The 22,187-nt window shown below is 41.5% G+C and overlaps 1 protein-coding gene across 1 annotated transcript in view; it reads left to right on the top strand.

Annotated features, from left to right (window-relative positions):
- The window catches only part of LOC124168753 (inactive dipeptidyl peptidase 10), a 456,211-nt gene that overhangs the window by 265,130 nt on the left and 168,894 nt on the right, over window positions 1-22,187 (top strand). Inside the window, exon 3 of the mRNA XM_046547022.1 lies at window positions 11,907-12,018. Within this exon, the coding sequence (XP_046402978.1) occupies window positions 11,929-12,018 (90 nt within the window). The 5' untranslated portion in view covers window positions 11,907-11,928. The remainder of the gene's footprint in view (window positions 1-11,906; window positions 12,019-22,187) is intronic.

Here is a 22,187-nt window from a genome sequence, read left to right as displayed (position 1 = left end):
TCCTATTTGAAATTTTTTACTATTTTTTATCATTTCTAACGGCTTCTGGTGACTTTATGGATAAACCAAATTGTTAAATAGCTACAGTTCCTTGATCCTCAGACATCATACTATGAGACTACACCATTTTTGTTTTCCAAAAAAATAGTCAAAATTTAGGGTTTTGTCAAGCTTTTTTCGATTTCCGCCCACTGTGCGTCGCTCCTTTAGGTATGAATAAAACCAATTTAATGAGGTGCAGGAAAAATGTAGGTTTCTAAATTTCTGTAGGAGAAAATAAGGCTTACGCAGGCAAAGGCTTAGTGCTAAAGTCAATCACCACCAATAAAGTCAACAACAGTTTGTCAATGGCAGATCTTATATAATCAGAAAATTTAATTAAGTCCTATTGAGCAGAGAAGGTTTTGCGAAATCCGGACTTAAAATGATCAAATACTTTATTTGATGTGAGGTACTCAACAGTTTGTTGAAATACTGATTTTCTAGACATTTAGAAGTGGCAATACGACCATGAACGATCATATTCTAAGAACGAGACACTCGCGGAGATATCCGTCCGCCTAATTGTGGCCTTGGTCGTTCGCCAGATGGCAGCATGGCACGGTGTTCCGTGTTAAGGACATAAATCCTCCATATAATATACTATGTAAGATCTATGCTTGAGCATCGCAGGTACAGAAATTCAACTCGGGGAAGTGAGTATTTTTCCTATTCATTTACTACATTCATGAGCGAATTTATTTTCTATTTCCGTTCCAATGCCATATTCTTCCTCATACGTCGCCTCCTTGCTGTAGCAATTTCAAATACGACTTCCGTGCCCAGCTTATTTCACACATTCCGTTACCCCAGCGGAGATTTCGAGTGCACCAATGAAGTTTACGAAGTTAATACGCTCGGGGAATGAGTTACTACCAAACTATCATGGTTAATTAATAATATTAGAAAGTACAATTGATCAATAATCATGCAATTAGTGAACATAACTGAATTTTATACTCCAATTCTGGCAGCAACACTCACCGGTGCTATGAGAAAGTTCATCCTCTCCATGGATATTTGCTGAGTTCTGGATTTATAGCGGACCAACCCCGCTTCGCTGACTTTCTATTACTTATTCTTAATTCTGCATGTACACCTGATGTCGCCAATAGACTCGCTCATCCTCAATGCTCCGACGATTGGAGTCAAGGGTGAAGTGTCACTCAGATGACTCATGAGTAGTAGGCCCTCAACAGGTGAAGATGTAATAAACAATCCCAATTATATGTCATTCATCCGCGCGTCATTTATAACGCGCCACACTTATGACTCATGGCGGTTTATGACGATGGCATTATATATTTTCAATTGATTTTGAAATCTTAAATACAAAAACATCATGCTGACACGTATTCACATATTCTGTATAGCAGTGAGACATGGACGATGACAGGTGCGGAGAATTCAGGGTTGCAATCTCTGGAAATGTAAGGTAGATAGTGTGAGTGAGGAATGCGTAATTCCCAAGGAGTGCAGGAGATAAATCGTTGGTTGGGGGACGGGGGAATTGAATCGACCAAATCATATATAATGGAAAGAATAATAGAAACGGTCTTTGAGGGTGAAGTGGAAGCGAAGGACGGCAGATGCAGGCCATGGGTCAGGCCAGGCGATAAAGGATTTGAAGCAGGCAGATTGTGAATGACTTTTAAAGGATTAGCCGGCGGGAAGATTTGAGTGGAGAGCTGCGTCAATAACCAATCTTAGGATATATGACACTTGATGATGACGATGTCATATTTTCCATTGATTTTGAAATCTGCCCGAATGGCTGCCTTTCTCACATCTCTTGCAAGGAACGAGCGTATCTTTTGCGCACCTCTTTTATAGCTAGTTGAAGCGCTGATGAATTGTACAGAAAAATAGCAGCATGTACCGCGAATGCATTGAATTCAATTACGGACGTTGCAAAGATTAATAATGAATATTTTGCGTGGTGGGACAAAAATGGTGGGCGTAAACTTAATTCACGTACACAAGACTGTTTATGCATACTTTATTAATACCGTATTGTGACGTCACGCCCCGATGACGTCTTGTTTTCAAGTAGCCGATGAAGATTAATTTTCAAAGACTCATGACTCAGCTAAAAACCATTATTCATCCGTGAAAATTCCGACAAGTACATTTGAGGTAGGGGCATTCTTATTCTGGTACCTACAATCCCAATAGGAAATCCTAATAGGAAAATCGTTTTACGGGGCAATGACCTTCCGCCTTAAATTAGATACAATGGTATAATGTAGCTGAAACATGTACCATTGGAAAGAATAATAAATACATATTCTTATTCTTGCTATCAATTTTCGTTTTCCACGCGATTTATGGTGAATTTTGAAATGACAATCATAAACATGCTGAAATTTTAGCGTCTTCGACTTACTATTCCCGTGACGACCATCAGTATTGTAAATGTAGTTTGATATCTCTTTCTAAGTTTATTCACAAAATAAATACTTTGATTTAGTCATTAAAAAGTTTCTATGTCATTATTACATAATACAGCGGCATATCACCTGGATTATATTTTGTTGGTGGAAAACTAAAATTACCACAATTGGTGCCTCCACCCGTTACACTGATTCGTTTTTGGGATGGGATGTGATTCTACACACCTTTTGATCAACATTCTAAAATATTATTTGTTTTCAAATGATGTCTATATTACCTAGTGAACTTCTTATCACCATCGTATCAAGCAAAGCATCGTATACAAAAAACAAATGCAGTTATTTCTTATCGCTAAAACACGAAAATGGGTAAGACGATTTGGCTTATTTTTGTAATGAAATAATTGTGGAAGTCCACTTTACGTGCTAACCGGTGAGAGACAGATAATAATAAATTCACATGAGAATAACAAAATTAGGCTCTAGAGTGACTGGAAATAAAGTGGATAGGCTTAGAATGCTACGAGTTTGTGCACGTCAAGCAAAACAACAGCGAGCACGACACAAAGAAAAAATAGCGATTCCGCAGACGAGACGTGATCCTGCAGCGAGTAGCATTTGAGAGATACGTTCTGGAAGTATTGTGTCGACAAATCACTTTGTTCGTCAAATTTAAGTGCAGCGGGACTAGCCACGGTGATATCTTTACAGACTCACCCGCCATACACAAATTGCACGAAAAATCCACAGAGAAAAAAATCATTCGCCATGACCAGGATTCGAACCCGGATCCCCCGATTTCCGGTCGAGTGCTTAGCCACTACCAGATGCAGATTATCAGTTCTTAAAAATTTCTTTTATGGGCAATCCAGATCCGAAAGTTGATAGGCGTTTTTCTCAAAATCCAATAGTGAAGCGAACTATTGCCCAATAACTAAAAACGCTTCTATATTAGAAAAACGGTTTAAAGGAAAATCATAGAGTAAGTATGCATATGTTTTATTGAAGAGCCGCATTTAATGGTGATAGGACACAAGCGGTACTGTCCAGAAAAATTGTAGGTAGGCTCTTATTCGTTGACATAATTTTCTGTAACTCAATGATTAGGTAATTGTTGACGTAGATGAAAGATGAGACGAACATCAAGTTTTGGACTTGCATAAATATTTTGAAACCAAAATAAGCCACATCGCATCGGTTCAGCCGTTTTCGAGTGATAGCGAGACGAACAGATAGCAGTTGATTTTTGCATTCCCCGAAACGCATGTTCCTGTCTCTTTCTTGCTATCGTGTGTATCTTTCCTTTCATCCTTGCGCCCTTGTCCATTTCTTCCGTTGGTGACTGGAGAGCTGTCCCAGTGCCATCTATTGGTTACTCTTGTGGGCCAAAGCAAAGGGAGTTTTCTGTGTCCGTTTTTTCTGTGTTTCTAATCCCCCGCTGAAATCATGGCATATCTAAGCGTCAAATACAGTTCATTTCTGCCTCGTTACGGCTCCTGTCTTCCGCTCCCTTGTCTCACTTTACGGTTTTTTCCTTTTCCTCTACGCCCCTTTTACGCTCCGCTATCGCTTGGTTTCCGTTCCATTAACCGTTCCGTCCGCTACGTTATACGTTTTGTTTACGCTTCCATTTTCACCATAGACAGACTGAAACAAATTGCTACACCAGTTATTGTAACATCAGCAAACTTGTTATCTCACTATCACTCGTACCATAACCAAAACAAAAACAACAGCGCAACGAAATACGTGAAATGAAAACACTAGCGAAAGGTCACGATGAAGTGACCAGAAAAGGAAATTAAATTAAACAGAACTTATAACTATACAAACAAATGAAAATGAATACACGTTTGCTGTATCCCTTAAGAACAACTATTACTTCAAATAAGAAACATACCCCCTTCGCAACAGTTAGATACCTTTGATGGAAAAGTATACGGTTGATCAAACCAGTATGGAAGAAATAAATACTTTTATCGAGGCTGATACTCTCACTAATCACTTCACTTGTAGCTTCACTCTTTGCTTCATTTTCTATATGCAATCAATTCGCATAAACTTAGTATCCCTGAGTAACGATCTATGAATACCATTGTGCTAGTATACTACTACTTAGAACGTTACATACTCAGTCGTTTGTAGCTTTCTAATGCCTCGTTCACATTACTATTGTCCGAGCGATCGTCCTAACGATAGTTCGCCGAACTAGTAGTGTGAATGCATGTCCTGACAATAGTTGCTGTAGCTCCGAACGTTGCCACTTTAGGATGGTTAGGCGCTGGGAGACCGGAAGAGGAAGCGACAAGAGAAAGCTTGTTCGTTTGTTCGTGAAGCTCCCTTCGCTCTATTTTTTCATGAATTTGTCCAAGCAAGGAAGAATATGGGCGGAAGAAATTATTTGTTAAATACACGTTGAACACAGTAATATCTTGACCCTGCATACCTTAACAGCTTTGCTAACCGTCAATTCCTCGTTCACTTTAGATGTCAGCACTAGAGGGCAACACAGGTTTTAACCGGCGTTGTGTGAATGCGCGGTAGTTACAACGATCGCTGGAACAATCGTAATCTCTGAATGAGGCATAAGGAAACCATGAAGACGGCCGTAAGGGTCGTCAAGGGGATATCAATCCAAAAACGCTAAAATTTCAGCATTTTTATGATTTTTTAAAAAGCACCGTTTAACACATGAAAAACGAAAATTGATTGCAAGAATAAGAATTTGTATTTATTATTCTTTACGATGACGTATTTTTCAACTGTATGTGATCATTGTCACTAGTTTAAATGTGCAAAAGATAAAAGATCTGCAGGCATTAATAACTAACATTACATGTATTTCTTATGGAAATTGGTCTTCCCGGGCCCTGCAGAATAACATTCCTACCATTCAAACATTTCTTTAACTTTTAAGAATAATTTAAAACCAAAGTTAGCAAAATTGCTTCGACCGTTCTCGAGTTTTTTGCGAGACTTACGCAGAGGAATTCATTTTTAATGCATAGATAGAAGATTTCCGATGAGCACAAATGGCATCTAAATTTTTCGTACGAAATGAAAACGATGAACGTGAAGATAAGGGCTCCCCCTATGCAACGCAGGTCGCTCTATAGAAACAAATAGCAACATATTAACTTTAAATGAAACTTGGTGCTAGATTCCAGCATAACAGGTCAAATTCCGCGTTCGTTCTATTTGAGGAACATTAACGGAAAAATGAACGGTGGGTTGAGTAGATTTTGAATCAGCTTCACATTTTGGAACGCGCAGCGTCGTAGTCATTTGTTTGTCGTGATATTCTCGTAATTTGTGTTAGGCCAAGCATTGAGTCATGGAGAATGGAAACCGAAATGCCGAAGTAAAAATGGGAAAGTGATCTGGTCGGCTGACGAACATATCGACTCAATTTCAATAAAGCGCGTACCACACAGCGTTTGATGCGAGTTCTTCAGACGAATGATTGATAGATAGTGACCAAAATATCATTAAGGCCGGTTGAGCGAGGGACTAAAGGAAAACGTTCTCACTTGGAACTGAAAAAGATACAATATCATGAAGACTTTCAACGCACATCTGCGAAGTGGCGATAAAGTTTGGACTCCTACAATATCCGCCATATTCAATAGACTCGGCCCTTACTGACTTTCTCCCGTTTCACAATTTGAATAATTGGCTTAGCGGACAAGGTTTACGGTCTAACGAGGTCATCGCTCAAACAAATGCCTTTTTGAGGGGCTTCCAAAAAGAAACTACTGTTTACACGGCCGAAATGACTTGGAGAAACGTTTGGAAAATGCATAGAGATGAAAGTAGATTATATCATTGACCCAAAATTTATCGATATTCTACCATTTTGTAAAGACTTATTGAACGACCCTCATTTGACCTGATTTATCTCTCATCATACCATTTATCACTCATCCGTTAACCAGACTTTTGCAAAAAGAATAAACAATTGCAAAGGCGATTTTCGTGAAATGAAATGGGATTTAATGGACTTGAGGCATTCACTTTCACAAAGAGATCCCTGCTCCTCCACCAAAGCGAGTCTTTTTTCTCAACGAGTGCGGTCCGTTCGAGAGTGACCTCAATTTTCCTTAAGATTTATTTTAAGTAGCATGCCCTTCGCCGATTTTTGCTGCTACGGAAATCGAAGCAAAAATATCTTTTTCTCCGCAATCAGTCAACTTCAAAGCTTCGTTTTCAAAGATTTATTCGGGAAATGTGACAACAAGATTAAAGGATAAGCCTATTTTTTGCTGAGCAGGGTCTAAGAGCATTAACCCTTCAATGCCTTTCATTAAATTGAGCCGGTAGCTTCACCATTTATTTTTAATCTGGTTCTAGCAGCATCACAAAAAACACAGAGCAATATTATCACTGTGATACTATGGCACTAGAAATGTGATAAGATATATGTAAAGTATGAAAACGTATATTCGCATTTTGAAAGTTATGTGATCTGATATATGGAAGTAGAAATTCGAATTCAAATTGATAAATGGAAATTCATTAAACATTTTATCTGCGCAATTGCCCGCCGATAGCTAAAGATGCCATAGAAGTAAAAACCTGCGTTCATCATAAGTGTGTGTTCATCTGAGACGCAGTCCATTGGTTTTACGCAGCTCTCCATTTTGCCCTTCGGTCTGCTACACTTTTCATACATCATACCTTTTAGATCCTTAATAACGTGTCATTTGGGGATAGTCCTGTTCCCGTCCTCCTCTTCTTCGACGACTGTCTTCATCAAGTGTCATAATGCGACCGATAAAGCTGTCCCGCACCTCCTTTGAGTTTTTAGAAGACTTCTCTTTTCTCCCACTCTGCTCAGCACATTGTTTAATTGGTCTTTTCATGTTATCCTAATCCCCCCTCAGTACCTCCACATTACGAATGCTCCCCCTCTTGATTCCTCAGCTACTGCCAGCGCCCACACCTTCCTTCCATAGAGAAACGCCGGATAAACTGTTCCCTTACTTCTATGCTTGTATTCTCAGCTGTAAGAAGATTCTTTGCTTTGCAGAAAGCCCTCTTCACTTACGTTATTCCACTGACTATTTATTTCTTGCTTCGTCCACCATTGGTTTTTCGGTTCTTAGGGAACAAGAATCTTTCACCTCCTCGATTTATGTTTTCCTAATGCAAGCTGTCTTTAGCTTCCACACTCTTTAGCTTAATACTAACACCATAGATTTCTTTTTTGCCAATTTGTGGCTTATATCTGTCCACTTTCCGTTCTATACTTATCAGAGTCTTCTTCAAATCTTTGTACACCTCGAAACAACACCCCAACTAAAATTATTTGACCCGCAGGTTTTGCTACAAGAATTAGCAATGAGGTCACACGCCGCCAAAGTTAAACCTTAGGCCGCGGAGTCAAAAGACCTTTGAGCACTTCCGATAATATTAGCGCAAAAACTTTTACTAAGATTACAAATAAATTTTGACTCCAAGTACCACACATATTACGCAACAAGCTTTCTCTTGCTGCATGTTGTGCCTTCATGCCACGATTTGCAACTCAGATAGACGCTGGTATTCCGAGACCTCACTTGAGTCTCAACTCAAATTGAGTCGCCAAGTTCCATGATGTCCTTCGCCGTCGCCACACGTTTTTAAAACGAAAATCTCACTCACGTAAGAATCTGTTCTCTTGTCATGTTGCACTCCAGTAAGGCTTGTTTTTGACGAGAACGAGACCGTGAATGGAAACAGGGTACGAAAATGATTTATTTTGTCAATTTAAACACAGTTAATCTAACCCAAATTACTATAGTTGTTGTTTGTTTCTTAAATACAAACTTTAACCACCTGAACCATCTAGTTTGAGCAGGGATTGTCGATTCAATACAGAAAAACGAAAAATAAAATAAAAGTGAGGAACTTACGGGGAAAGGTTGTTTTTACAAATTTTCGATGGGACGCAGCCCATCTTTCTCAAGTGAGGAGAGGAGGGAAAGTGAGGAAAGGGCATAAGGAAGGGTGCAAGGCAGAGGGCAAAGATGGAGGGAGGAAAAACGGTGGACGGGGATTGGTGGTGTTCTTTCTAATGGGCGCGGTTGATTCCTGGTCCAGAAAACGCACGGAAAGCCCATATGCATGCCTGTTCCAAGTCTGTTCAGCTCTAGGGGGGTGGTAGACGGGGGGAGGGAGGCCAATATTCCCACTTTATAGCAATGGTCAAACAGAGCTTTGTGGGAGGAAGCATGAACGGCGACTGGAAGGGAGGCAGAAACAGAATAAACGCTATTGCAAGAAGAGCGATGCCCGTTCATACGTATGCACAGGGGAGTGGTGGATAAGCCGATATAAAAATTCCTTGCCTTCCCTCTCCCCTCAGTGTCGGACATTTCCTGCACAACAAAAAACAATGTATATATACTGTTGTGCCAGAAATGCCCGGCTCTTAATATCGGCCGAGGAAGAGATCTCTTCCTCGGCCTGTTCGAAGAAAATGTCCTATCAAATTACCCTCCAAAACATCTCCTTTGGCTCAGATACATTGACGACATATTTATTCTCTGGTCGCATGACATCAATTCCCTTAACACCTTTATCTCTTCACTTAACTCTTCCTCCTCAGTTTCTTTCACTTCTTCCATCTCTAACACCAACATCACTTTCCTAGATGTGGACATTCTTCTTTCCGAAAATAACAAATTCAAGACATCTGTCCACATCAAAGCCACCAACAGACAGCAATACCTCCACTATGACAGTTGCCACCCACCACATACCAAACGTTCAATCTCTTTTTCTCTCTCCGTCCGTGGTCACAAAATCTGCAACAACCCCGAAGACCTTGAGAAGTTCCTTTCCAATCTACACACTTCTCTTCTACGCCGCGGGTATCCCGATAAACTGTTAATTAACAAAATTAGAAAAAAACCCTACAGGTCCAATAAACCCCGTGCCGAAAAGAATTGCTCTCCATCTCTTCTCACCACTTACTTCCCCGGTGCTCATGCCTTACAAGACATCCTGAAGGACTTGTACCCCATTCTCTCCAACCACAAATCCACCTCACAAATTTTCCCCTCTCTTCCACGGATCACGTATAAGAGACCACCTAACCTCAGCACCATCTTCAAAGACACCCGCCCCCTTCAAAAATTGAACTCAGTCCCCACTACCCCACCCTCGCCGTGCAACCGTCCTAGATGTAAAACATGTAAAATTTTCTCTCCACCCCCAGCCTCTTTCCTCTCCAAACTTAAATTCCTCCCGATATCTCCTTCCACCACCTGTACCTCCACCAATATCATATACCTCCTTCAATGCAACTTCTGCCCCGCTTTTTATACATATAGGCCAATGCTCCACCCCCCTCAACCTCAGAATAAATAATCACCGCGCCTCCTGTTGTCCGTCGTCTCCACACGCATCTCTCCCGGTCCCCACACATTGTTTATCGCATGATTCCATCTTCAATCTATGTTTCAAAGTTTCTATCATAAACTGTTAAACCATATAAACAACCCCATACACCCTCCCCTCTTCCCCCCACCTTTTCCCCTTTTTCCAACACACTCCTTTTTCCAGTCAAGGAGAGAATGAGTGGGGAAGGAGTGTGTTGGAAAAAGGGAAAAGGTGGGGGGAAGAGCACTTCAGGCTTCTTCCTCAGCTGAAGTATGAATGGTGAGGAAAGGAGAGGGTTGGAAAAGGGAAAAGAGGGGTAAGGGGAGAGGTGTATGGGGAGGGGGAGTTAGGAATAGAAGTTAGGATGCGACGTTCAGACCCGGAAAGCTATTGGCTTGAAAGTGCCAAATGCAAGCCAATTCAAGGGTGTGGAGGTTGAGGGCGGAGTCGGTGGGTGGGAGGGAGGCAATAATGGATACTTTGTAGCATTGATTGAAAATGGAATCATGTGAAAGACAATGTGTAGAAACTGGTAGAGAGGAGTGGGGGGACGATGGACAACAGGAGGCGCGATGATTGTTAATTCCGAGATTGAGAGGGGTAGTGCATTGGCCAATATAGAAAGCAGGGCAGAAATTACAATGAAGAAGGTAAATGATGTTGGTGGAAGTACAAGTAGTGGAGGGGAAAATCGGTAGGCATTTAAGCTTGGGGAGGAAAGAGGCAGGGGGTGGAGAGAATATCTTGCAGGTTTTACACCTGGGACGATTGCAAGGTGAGGGTGTGGATATAGTGACTGACTGCGACTTTTGGAGAGGGCGGGTGGCTTTAAATATGGTGTTTAAATTCGGTGGTCTCTTAAATGTTATGCGAGGATTGGAAGGGAAAATCTGAGAGGTGGACTTGTGTTTGGAAAGGATGGGGTACAAGTCCTTCAATATATTTTGTAGCAAATGAGCCCCAGGAAAGTAGGTTGTGAGCAGAGAAGGAGAGTAATGTTTGTCTGCGCGGGGTTTATTGTGAATAACCGGTTTTTTTCTTATTTTGTTAATCAAGAGTTTTTCGGGGTAGCCACGGTGAAGAAGAGAGTTGTGGAGTTTGGAGAGGAATTTTTGAAGGTCTTCGGGGTTATTACAGATTCTGTGTCCCCGGACAGAGAGGGAATAAGGGATGGAACGTTTGGTGTGTGGTGGATGGCAACTGCTGTAGTGAAGGTATTGTTGTTTGTTAGTAGCTTTGATGTGAACCGATGTTTTGAATTTGTTATTATCTAAAAGGTGTATGTCCACATCTAAGAAGTTGATATTGGTTTTGGAGATGGAAGAGGTGAAAGAGACTGAGGCAGAAGCGTTAAGTGAAGAAACAAAGGTATTGAGAGAGTCGATGTCATGAGGCCAGAGAATGAAAATGTCATCAATGTATCTGAGCCAAAGAAGAGGTTTTAGAGGGTGATTGGTGAGGAAATTTTCTTCAAACAGGCCAAGGAAAAGATTTGCATAAGAAGGGCTAAACCTACTTCCCATGGCGCAGCCGGATATTTGCAGATAGTAGTTATTGTTAAAAGAGAAGGCATTGTGGGTGAGAATGAAATGGGAAAGATCAAGAAGAAAGTCAGTGCTAGGGTTTTGAGGAGTGGGTCGTAATGAAAGATAGTGGCGGAGAGCAGCGAGTCCCTTAGAATGAGGGATTGAAGTGTAAAGTGAGGTTACATCAATAGTGGCCATGATAATGGGCTGATTGGGGGGGAGGGAAAAGGAATTGAGTTTAGAAAGGAAGTCATGAGAATCTTTGATGTATGATGGAAGGGACTGAACGAAGGGTTGGAGATAGAAATCAACGAAGGCCGAGATGCGCTCCGTAGGAGAGTTTCGAGAGGAAACTATGGGGCGGCCTGGGTTATTAGCTTTATGAATTTTTGGAAGGATGTAGAAAGATGGCGAAGTGGGGTGAGCTGGTAAGAGAAGGGAAATGTCTGACTGGCTTAGGCCCTCGGAGGGAGCTTTTGTTTTTAGTAGGGCATTCAATTCTGTGGGATGTGCTACGTTGCATCCCGTTTCTACAAAACTTTGAATATATGTACTTATTCTTATTTTCTCTGTCTGTTTGTAGATGTGGTTGGTGAGTGGCAGCCATGCACACCAACGTGAACATAGAGAGGAACTCGTGGCGCCTTCCGCCAGATGAAACGGTGCAGGTGGCGGACCCGCGGAGCAAGAAAGAGGTGAGTGCAAGAGCGCTGCGCTGCCTTCGACTCTCGCATGCATTTGCAGCCGAGGAGCCACGCATCGTCACCCAGTGAATAAACACGGATCCTGCGTGATTCCACCTTCGAAACCGCATTCTAAATACCGTCGCTCTATTCAATAAAACGGAGTGCATTTACCAATTAATAGTATTTTTAGGACTAAAACATTTACGATAAAACAACAAAACTCGGTAGGACCTGTCCTTGGAGCGATTTATACTTTACAGTTTTGTAAATTCAGAACAAAACACAAATCGGAATAATCGGAAGAGGTGTAGTGATTCATATCGAACCAAATCCAAAATACCCCGGCCAAATTTTGCAACGATTTTTTTCTGCTAGAGACAACAACGGAGACACGATGGAAATGAACTGCTCACGCAGAAGTGAGCTGTGTAAGTGAGCCGGATACTCACTGCACTTCTTAAAGACGAAATGCATTCATTTGACAATCAGCGTATCGAGCCAATCTCTTGTCTTTCATTCATGGAAACTCTTTCGACTCGCACATTTTTTTCTCTGTGGATGAAGACGAGGGCAACGTGGCTGCAAAATTAGAAGCGGTGGGAGGGGGCGCCTCTAAATCGATGTCCATGATGTGTGCTGGGCGCCGGCGTCTCACAGGGGAAGGGGGGGGGGGGTTCGGTGCAGCAATCGCCGTATTGGTGACGTCACACGTTGCCGGGATACCACACACACTCGAGACAAGGAAAAACCAACTTCCGTTGACGTCACGGAGGGTAGAATACGCCAATGAGCGCTGTGGAAAAGTGATGCGCTGTGAATGAATTAACTCGAGGAGGAAGTTGCATCCACAACGTATTATACATAAACAAATCAAAGAGGTAGATACATCGCAAAATTGCATTTGAAAACTTTTAGTAGTGGTGAACTTTATTAAATTGTTTAAACTGATTTGCTTTGAAGACCTTTTACTTGAGCATGACATGCTCTTCCTCATAACGTGCAATGCAAAGGTGAGTGCGTAAAATTTATTTTACAGCATTGCAATGTCTTTCAGACCGTAGTACCATGCTTTACGAAATCATTAAAAGGATTTTGTTTCCAAATCAGGTGAAGACGATATTATGAATTTGTTAGAAATCGGTGACCCAATGGGCAATCACGTGGTCTAATATCGGTGAAATGAGCTGCTCCCATGCAAGTGCAGTTATTCGGAACCACGCCTTTTAATTTCACTTGAGGCAACCGCATCGTAAACTCAATCAGACTATCAGCTTGGAGGTTGGCAGGGTTATGCGTAAGTAGAGATCACCCCAGACAAAGCCAAAGACTAGTGAAATTTAACACATCATTTCGGGGTGCAGTTCCTGTCATTGGGCCAGAAGGCGAGTTCTTGTTTGTGACGTCAACCGGGGTCTGAACCTGGGGCCCTTTGATCAACAGCCCAGCGCCCTAAAAATCAGTCCTCTTCTGGTCGGAAAAATAGATGTTCAGCGGCACTAAGCATCCCCTCTCGTTGTGCTGATAAAGGTATACCACTATTATACTTCATAAAGATATTTCTAATACCTACACCTTGAGTGTTCACTAACAGTGCTACACTCATTCAAATATCTTACTCTAACTGTATTCCATACAAATTCTCTGCTATATACCATTCTTGAATACCCTTTTATTTCCCCCTTTGTCCATTGGACAAACTTCGAACCCAAATACGAACACATCACTTAAATTTAACGAATAATGTCAGCTGAAATAATTGTTTATTAGTTATTATAGAATGCTTGAAAATAAAAGTTACCTTTTGAAAATAGCGATTACATTTAATAGTTAACCACATTTTTAACGAATAATTTTAATGGTTACATAATGTTTCTAAGTTTTTGCCAACTAATCTGGCGTTAAAACTCACCTCAAATGCCCAACACATCAGCTGCACGAGGCTATACATTATCAGCAACATCCTATGAGCCACTCCGAAATACCTGCCATACACCACTCCATTGACTCGTTACAAAACCAATAATTGCGCTATTTATGTGCACCTGCACCCTTTATCTCATAACGCTCAAATCTCTCCCCTGACACATTACCCTCGACCTACATCCAACAATATCATTTCAATCTACAACATTGCAACCTCTGCATTCCATTACGTGTTGGCCACGCCCCTCATATAACCTGAGAACCCTGTGCCACGTACCCCTCCTCATGCACTGCTCTCAACAACGATCACTTCAATTTTATATTTCTAATTACGTTGTTCTCTGATCTAAATAGCAAATTATTACGCCAGGGGAATCCCTCCGCAAGACAGATTGTACTTCGAAGAATGTAATTTTCTTGAGTGACGTAATTACCTTTAAAAATTAATGTTCCATGCTGTCTTTTATGGAATGCTACTGGAGGAAAATAATTGCTGCTCAGCAGCTTCTTGCATTATTCTAACTTAGAGGAATGAATTTGTGCAATGTTTTAAATCCTGCCGCATGAACGGCGATGAAATATACAAGAGTTATCATGAGAAAAAATTGCCTGAACCGGGACTCGCACCACGGACCTTTGGCCATAAACACTCCACACAAGATTCTCCACTTGCATGGTTCCATTGACTCTCACCGGTCGCAAGAAATAGCGGCGCTCCAGTCGCTACAATACAAGTCCACATACGTATTGGTCAGCAAGAGATACGCTACGCGTTGAATGTAATCGTTTATTGCTCAAATTCTAGCTCAGTTAATTGATATAAAGCTCAATTCATATCTAATAATTAAAAAAAGAAATGAAACACAAGTAAGTGTACTCCCTTGAAAACGATATATAAGTACTTGCAACATGTTTAGACCCTCAAACCTGCGCTAAAGCTGCACAAAGCGGTATGTGTAACATTTCAAATCCTGCCGCGTGAACGATGATGAAATACATTATACATGACATTTTTCTCATGGCAATCCATTTATATTTCCCCACTGCTCACGCAGAAGAATTTGAAAGCCAAACATCCGTGGTTCGATTCCCGGTCCAGAAATGAATTTGATTTCCTCCGCCTTTGAAGGGTGCGGACCGAGTCCGATCGTTACCCCCAAATTTAAATCACTCTACGTAAGATCGTGCGGGATACATTTCGTCGCGAAATGACGCGACGTGTCGACGTCGCGATGTCTCTATTCCACACGTCATAATCCGCTTAATGCCCATCAAGCGTATTCGGAGATAAAGAGGTAATGAGGCTCCCTATCACGATCAGTGAATGAGAGGGGCGAGATAGAATATTGTCCGTGAGGCGACCGATTGTGCAGTCAGCGTGATATTCCATGGAAAGAGGAACAAGACGGCATGAGCGATACATTCGCTGACGAGCGAAAAAGAATCGCCCTAAGATAGTGGTTCCCGTTGGAATCGTCAGGGGCGCAACATCTGCGACAGATGACGACTTCTCTGTGTGCACATTTCTCTTTAGGCTATATAGTTCAACATAGGTAGCGTGACGTATTCTGAGTGGAGCCAGGTTGACAAGTTTTTCACCGTATTCAGTGTCCGTGGAAATCCTGTTTTCCTGGAGAGAAAGTGAGACGGGACTACATGTATTTACGGAGATCTCTGCAGTTTCCTTGCTTAACATTAAGTAATTAAGGTCACAACCTGTTATTAGTGGAAATATGACACACAATGTGCATTTACTGTGGTACTTTCATTAGCATAAAGAACTAATAGAAATAGGTGGTTGTTGGTAGTTAATTACGCTAAATTATTTAAGGATGGAGCTGTGGGGAGTTCTCAATAGTAAACTGATGTTAATAGTTTTCAATAGTGGACTTCTGAGTTGTCATCTCCTGGGATTGGGTATTTGGCTAATCAGCATGCAGCAGTATTTCTAAGGGTGATTTATTTATTGGACTTGTTCCGTAAATTACCTATTCAGGAGGCAATACTTTGAAATTGAAAGTGGTACCTGATGAATATTTTAAAATATAAAAGATATACCACAGATTTATTTCGTCTGTACGGCATGTTTCGACCATAGAGGTCATTGACCTCTATTAGGAGGAATTGGAGGAATTATTGAGGAGGAATGGTTGAGGAGGAACTACCGACCCGGTTTCGACACGTAGTTTTTTAATAAAAAAGTGTGTGGAAGTTAACCATTTTATTTTATCCTTACTTTCTCGCGGTGAAATAACACGTACTTACATCAGGAAGTCTCCCTCTTTTCATTAGAAGTTTCGCTCGTTCCTTCATTCTCGCTTTTGCCTTCCGATAAGTGAATTTAACAATAAATAAATACTTATCTGAATTGATATGCACCTTAAATCCTTCATTCATTCATTTAAATTTATAAGGCCCCTTCTGTGATACGTCAGATAAGACGAAAATGTACCACATTATCCATAATATCCACGTCCATCATTATCTCGACATGGTATGAACAGAAAAATTGTGTTAAGACAGCTTATGGCGTATTACGGCACTGGAAAACCACTCACATATGGCGAACCAAATGTGGCGGAGGGTTACGCCTACTCGGGTACGCCCTCGCTTACTGCGGAGCGTAGACAGCGCCATCTCTAATGCTTTAATCACTCTATGCTTTTCTCACATTCAGGATTCTCCAGTCGGCAAAAAATACGACGTTACATACCGCTCATTCAAATGGGTTGACAAAAGACACCACACGGCTAGGCGATCCGAATTTCACGCGGAGATGAGCAAACGTTTGAGGTATTTTTTCCAAAAAATTTAGAGGTAATCATTTCTCCCATCTGATTCTCAAATTTTGAATGTTTCTAATTTCCTCAGTGTAAATATTGTATTGCGAACATTGAGTAATAGTAAATGGTTCGCTCTGCTCGAACCGCCGCCGCTCTGCGAACAACGCCGGATAACATGCGCCCCATGTAAGAACATACATCAAGGGAACGGTCTATGACCACTCATCTACGAGGTGCTTTCGCGCACAAAAAAATCGATCGTAAAAATGGTACCCAATGGCAGCGCTAGGGGCGCACCTTCTGCGACAAATGACGGCTGCGAGCGCATTTCAATTCCACGACAATCCCGCTCGTAGCGCCTTTGTTTCTTCACTCTCCCGCTGTCCTATTTCAAGGTACTCTCCAAAAACGGCAGAAAAAAAAACAAAATATAAGGGCTAAAATGCGTACTCCTACTCGCCAAATCACCTCTGGAAAGCAAACAAAAATCAGTCGGCGAATTAGTAATTCCGCAGAAAGGACTCGTCATCTGCATTTTTGAAAGGATTTTGTCCGCTCGCGATTCCTACGACGACAAAAGATGACGAGACAGAAGAAAAGAATAGATAGGCTAGACGAAAGGAAATGACAGCGGAATATAGAGCCACATATATCTCTCCTTGGCTCTTCTGCTCACCTGGCAGGGAGTGTTGCCGGCAGAAAATGCACCGCGAAACCTTTCGAAGTGGAGCCACTCGAGATGAGGTGTTTGCGAAGAAAGACGAAAATCAAATGGATTGGAAACATTGAGCGACGGGCAAGTCAAACGCCGAAATCACACGATCATTTTGCCCTTCCCTGGTGAATGATAGCCCCAGCGATAGCTTTTCAGAGCGATAATTCGACCCATCATTTTCTCAACCATACTCTCATTCGGCCATTCATTCTTTCATCGCTTCGTCTTTATTTTCAACAGCCATTTCACGAATATTACAATGGAGGAGGCGGCCTATAAATGTGTTCTCAACCCCCAAGCATTTAAATGGGTTTACAAAAGTCGCCACTCGTGTCGCTGACGGACAAGTTGATCCGAGTGTCAATAGAGGGGAATAGATGTGTAATTATAGATGTCAACCGAAATTTAGACTCACGATGGTGTTATTTGTCAAATTCATAACTTTTCGATGCTATTCCTTGCAATGACATACAATATACCGCAAGATATTGGAAAAAAGTGGATCGCATTGCACTCATCACCGCGCCGTGGAGATTTTTGAAAGCCGATTAAAATGCGAGCGAAGTGGCGAGAACAGAAATCAGTTTTCCATGGAATGGAATTGTCTCTCGTCTATGCCGTCCCCTTGAGCCATTCCATTGAAAGGCAAGCGAGGCGGTAAAATTACTTCCATCGACCGATTGGCTGTTAGAAATTTCGGCGATGGTTTGATTGGCAGACAAAGATACGTACTGCGGCGTGCAAAAAGGGAGAGAGATGAGACTGCGTTCCGTGATTGCGTGAATCGGCCATTTCTCCGCTGCCGTTGGGTCCATCGCTTGGAGGAGACGGAAAAAGTGACCGCGTGATTCAGGAGGAGCCTCATAGAAAAACAGTTTTGTGGAAAATGTAAAGGGGTTGTGTATTGGGATATGTGGGCATTGGGAGGAAGGACAAGTAGTACCTGGCGAAGTAGTACACAGTAAGTTACGATTATTTTCAGACGACGCTGTAGTTTACAGAGAAATCCGTTCCAGCAAAGATATTGATGAACTAACGAATGACCTTGCTGCTATCCAAGCGTGGTGCGATGCTTGGAAGTTAGAATTAAATTTGAAAAAATGCGTCGTAATGAATATCTGGAAGAAAAACAACTCCCTACAACGTAGCTATATAATTCGGGGTACCCAATTAGAGACTGTTGAATCCGTGAAATATCTAGGAGTTAGACTCAATAATGATCTATCGTGGAAAAAACATATTCGAGAAATAACCGGTCAAGCTAATCGTAAAATGGGTTTTGTTAAAAGAATATTAGGAAAGTGCGATGACAATGTGAGAGAAATTAGCTACTTTTCCCTCGTTAGACCACATTTGGAATACGCTGCCAGTGTTTGGGACCCTCATGAAAAAGGCTTAATAACAGAGTTAGAACGCGTGCAAAGAAGAGCTGCCAGGTATGTGAAAGGTCGTTACGATAGTCTTGTTAGTGTAACTGACCTCTTAGATAAACTCGGATGGGAATCTCTGTAGATTGAAAAATAGGCTAAACCTTTTAGATAAATTCAAGAGCAGTGTCTTTTCTGACGAATTTAACCATATCTTGCGGACGCCAACGTACTACGGAAGATCAGATCATATAAATAAAATAAGAGAGATAGATTGTAGAACAGACAGATTCCGAATGTCATTTTTCCACGATCAATAAGAGATTATAACGGCAGCAATAGAACTCGTAAATAGGTTGCATGACTTGTAGTGTAGCCTACTAACCTATGTAATAATTAATGCATGTTTCTGAATTCAATTATTATTTCTAACAGTATGTAGCAGTATAGTTTGTTAGTATTAGGGACGTTTTTTGGACGGTAAGGTGTGCATGTGGGAGTCCAAATGCATGCTGCATGCTGGTGATTGATCACCCACTGCCAAACACCCTAGAGGTGGCTCGCAGGGTATTATGTAGATGTAGATGTAGACAAATGGATCGAGGGACAAGGCAGTAATGGAAAAGGAAGGCCTCGAATGAAATATATGGAACAGGTCAATAAAGATGTAAATGAGATGAAATCCGTATTTTTTAATAGATTTGCTGAGAGTAGAATTGAGTGGAGAGCCGAACACATCTTAGGATTAAAATCAATCATATTTAAAACGTTATCCTACCGATTCTATTAAGGTAGTTTTGCAAGGAGTTTTTGCAAAGATTTCTGGCCTAACACCCCATGCAAGTAATTTTGATCGAAATACTGTCGCGTCAATTAATTTCAGAGAGTCAACATTATAATTCCTGGTTTGCAAGCGAATTTTTATCATGCTCTGCTATGCTTTGTTAGTTAAGCATTGTACCGATTGAGGTAGGTTTGCATGCGAAGTATTCCGACAGTCTCCCTCAACTTGAAGCTGCCTCTCCTCGTCCACCATGCCCAGCACTTCATCGTTTCTCCGCCTTTCTGTCCACTTTACCTCCTCCATTCTTCTATATAACCACACCTCAACAACCTCCAGTCTTTTCTCGTTCCCCTTACTAATTTTCCGCACCGCAAAGCGCCATACTCCAGATCAAGCTCTAATCTTTCCTTAAATTTCTCCTATAACGACCCTCTCATCACCTACCTCCTGTTCACGAACGCCTCCTTTGACGGCGCAGTTGTCGCCCTTGCGTGTCCTTACTGCTGCATCCATTTTCCTCCAGTATTCTCCCCAAAACGTAGAATGGCTCTACATGCTCAAGCTTTTCCCCACCTACTTTTATCTTGAGCCTCACATTCCTTTTTTATTAAAAACATTAAACTCAGGTTTTGTTCGGTAAGATATCTCAGACAAGACGATGGAGAACACACAAAATTATAAAAAAGACTACATTTTGTGTGTTCTCCCATCATTGATCTCAGGATCGTTTGCTATTGGTGATTCATGAAGTACTTATGCTTTCTTATGAACGGAATTTAATTTCACAACTAATCACGAAGTCATACCGTCCGATTGGTACATTTCCATATTGTCCTACTCAAGGGCATCACACGGATATGAAGCATTCCATCCCGCACAAACTTCTCCAATACTACCACTGCACGCTCTTACTGATTGCTTCTCAAAATTATCCATTTTCAAAACGAAAATGCGGGCTGCAGATGAGGTAAGTACGTGAGGAGGCAAAGAAAGAGCAGAGGGAGAGGATGCCGAAAAGCAGCAAGGCCATGTATTCTCAATAAGCATATAACTATGCTAAAAACGACCTCTACAGCAAAGAATGTTCACCACAACAGTTGCGACTGTATGGATGGAGAGGATAGGTGTCCTCTATCGCCGTATTCACGCGCCGGACACTGAGAAAGGAAAAGGTGACCTTCCCATAAATAGCCAGAAGACTAGCACTATTCTCATTTTTTTATTTAAAACGAATAACATGGTTTAAATTAATTTGAAACATTGCTGTATCAGAATTTTCATCTGCGCACTACCTTTCTCATAATCAGAAAGTTGTCCAAAGACTACCAGCACTTATTATATTTACACGGTACTAATGATGTTTACTCGAAGACAAATTTCCATTGACATATGTAAACAAATTGTGGCTTTCCAGCGTGAAACTTAAGCAACAAAATTGAAAAGCAGATGAAGTTTGCATAACAAAGGTTCCTTATGCTACCTTGTATGTAACTAAAAAGAAATGAACCAGGAATATGTAAATTTAAAAAGTCAATTTCATCCAATGAGCCCAAAATTCATTTCCTAGTACCTGAAATTCGCTTGAATTTAAGATGAAAAACTTACTTATCTTTAAAATGTTCTTTTCAATCACATGCAATCAAGGCGGTGGCTTGGTAACCGTTTTCTACCTATTCATATGAACATTTGCGACCAGTTCATTCGAAAATCTCCATTTATTTTCACCCTTCTTCACATTCGAAATGAGCGCCCAGAGGAGGCAGTGAAAGTGGAGATCGTATCCACGTAATATTCCAGCTGGAGGGGGACTTGACGGTATTCTCGGGGAAGGCAAGGTGCTGCCGCTGAGATGCATAGCGGACATATAGAAAAGCTTCTGCGTCGGTCTCTTTTATCGGCGCCGCAGGGAACGTGAGAAAGTCGAAACAAAAAACAGCTGGCTCATGCCTCATTTTTCTACTTTTTCCCAACCCATCCAAAACAGGTTTATTATTATTCTAGAATTTAAAGACTCCCAAATACAGAGCTGTAGTGATCATTACTTCTATTGATTTTAATTCAGGTACGCTCTCTGCATTGAGTCCACCAACAGAACGTTGCCTTTGCCGACTATCCTAACATTGACTTGACGCAGCTCTCCACTCATTCTCCAATCAGCTAATCTTTTCACACCTACGTGTTTCTTCTTTATCTCTCTCGTCCTTCGTTACCTGTTTCTTATATTTCATTCGACGTCTTCCTGTCCCGTTCTTGCCATCCACTTGTCCCTCGGCGATTGTCTTCATCAGGCCATCATGTCCCTAAACAAAAACTTTCATTGAATTGATTCGGATGCGTCGGCGGTCACTTCGGTGGCGATCGCATGTATTTCTTCTCTTCGTGTTTTTCCGCGTCTATTCATTGCGGGCGGAGATCGGATTCGTATGCCTTCCACGTGGCGTCACAACTTCTAAGAAAGCGACAGAAGAGCAGTATTTTCTCCATTCTGCAGTCGAACACGAACGATTTTCACACCCTCGTACGTTTTTAATTTAAACGGTTGTATCATTATGGCCCTGCACCTTTCCCTTGGGATACAACGTTGTCGCGGTGGAAAGGCTTGCGCG

This window comes from Ischnura elegans, chromosome 12 (genome assembly GCF_921293095.1).
Source record: "Ischnura elegans chromosome 12, ioIscEleg1.1, whole genome shotgun sequence".
Lineage (NCBI taxonomy): Eukaryota > Metazoa > Arthropoda > Insecta > Odonata > Coenagrionidae > Ischnura > Ischnura elegans.
Note: the sequence above shows the minus strand (reverse complement) of the source record. Positions and strands in the feature narration are given on the sequence as shown.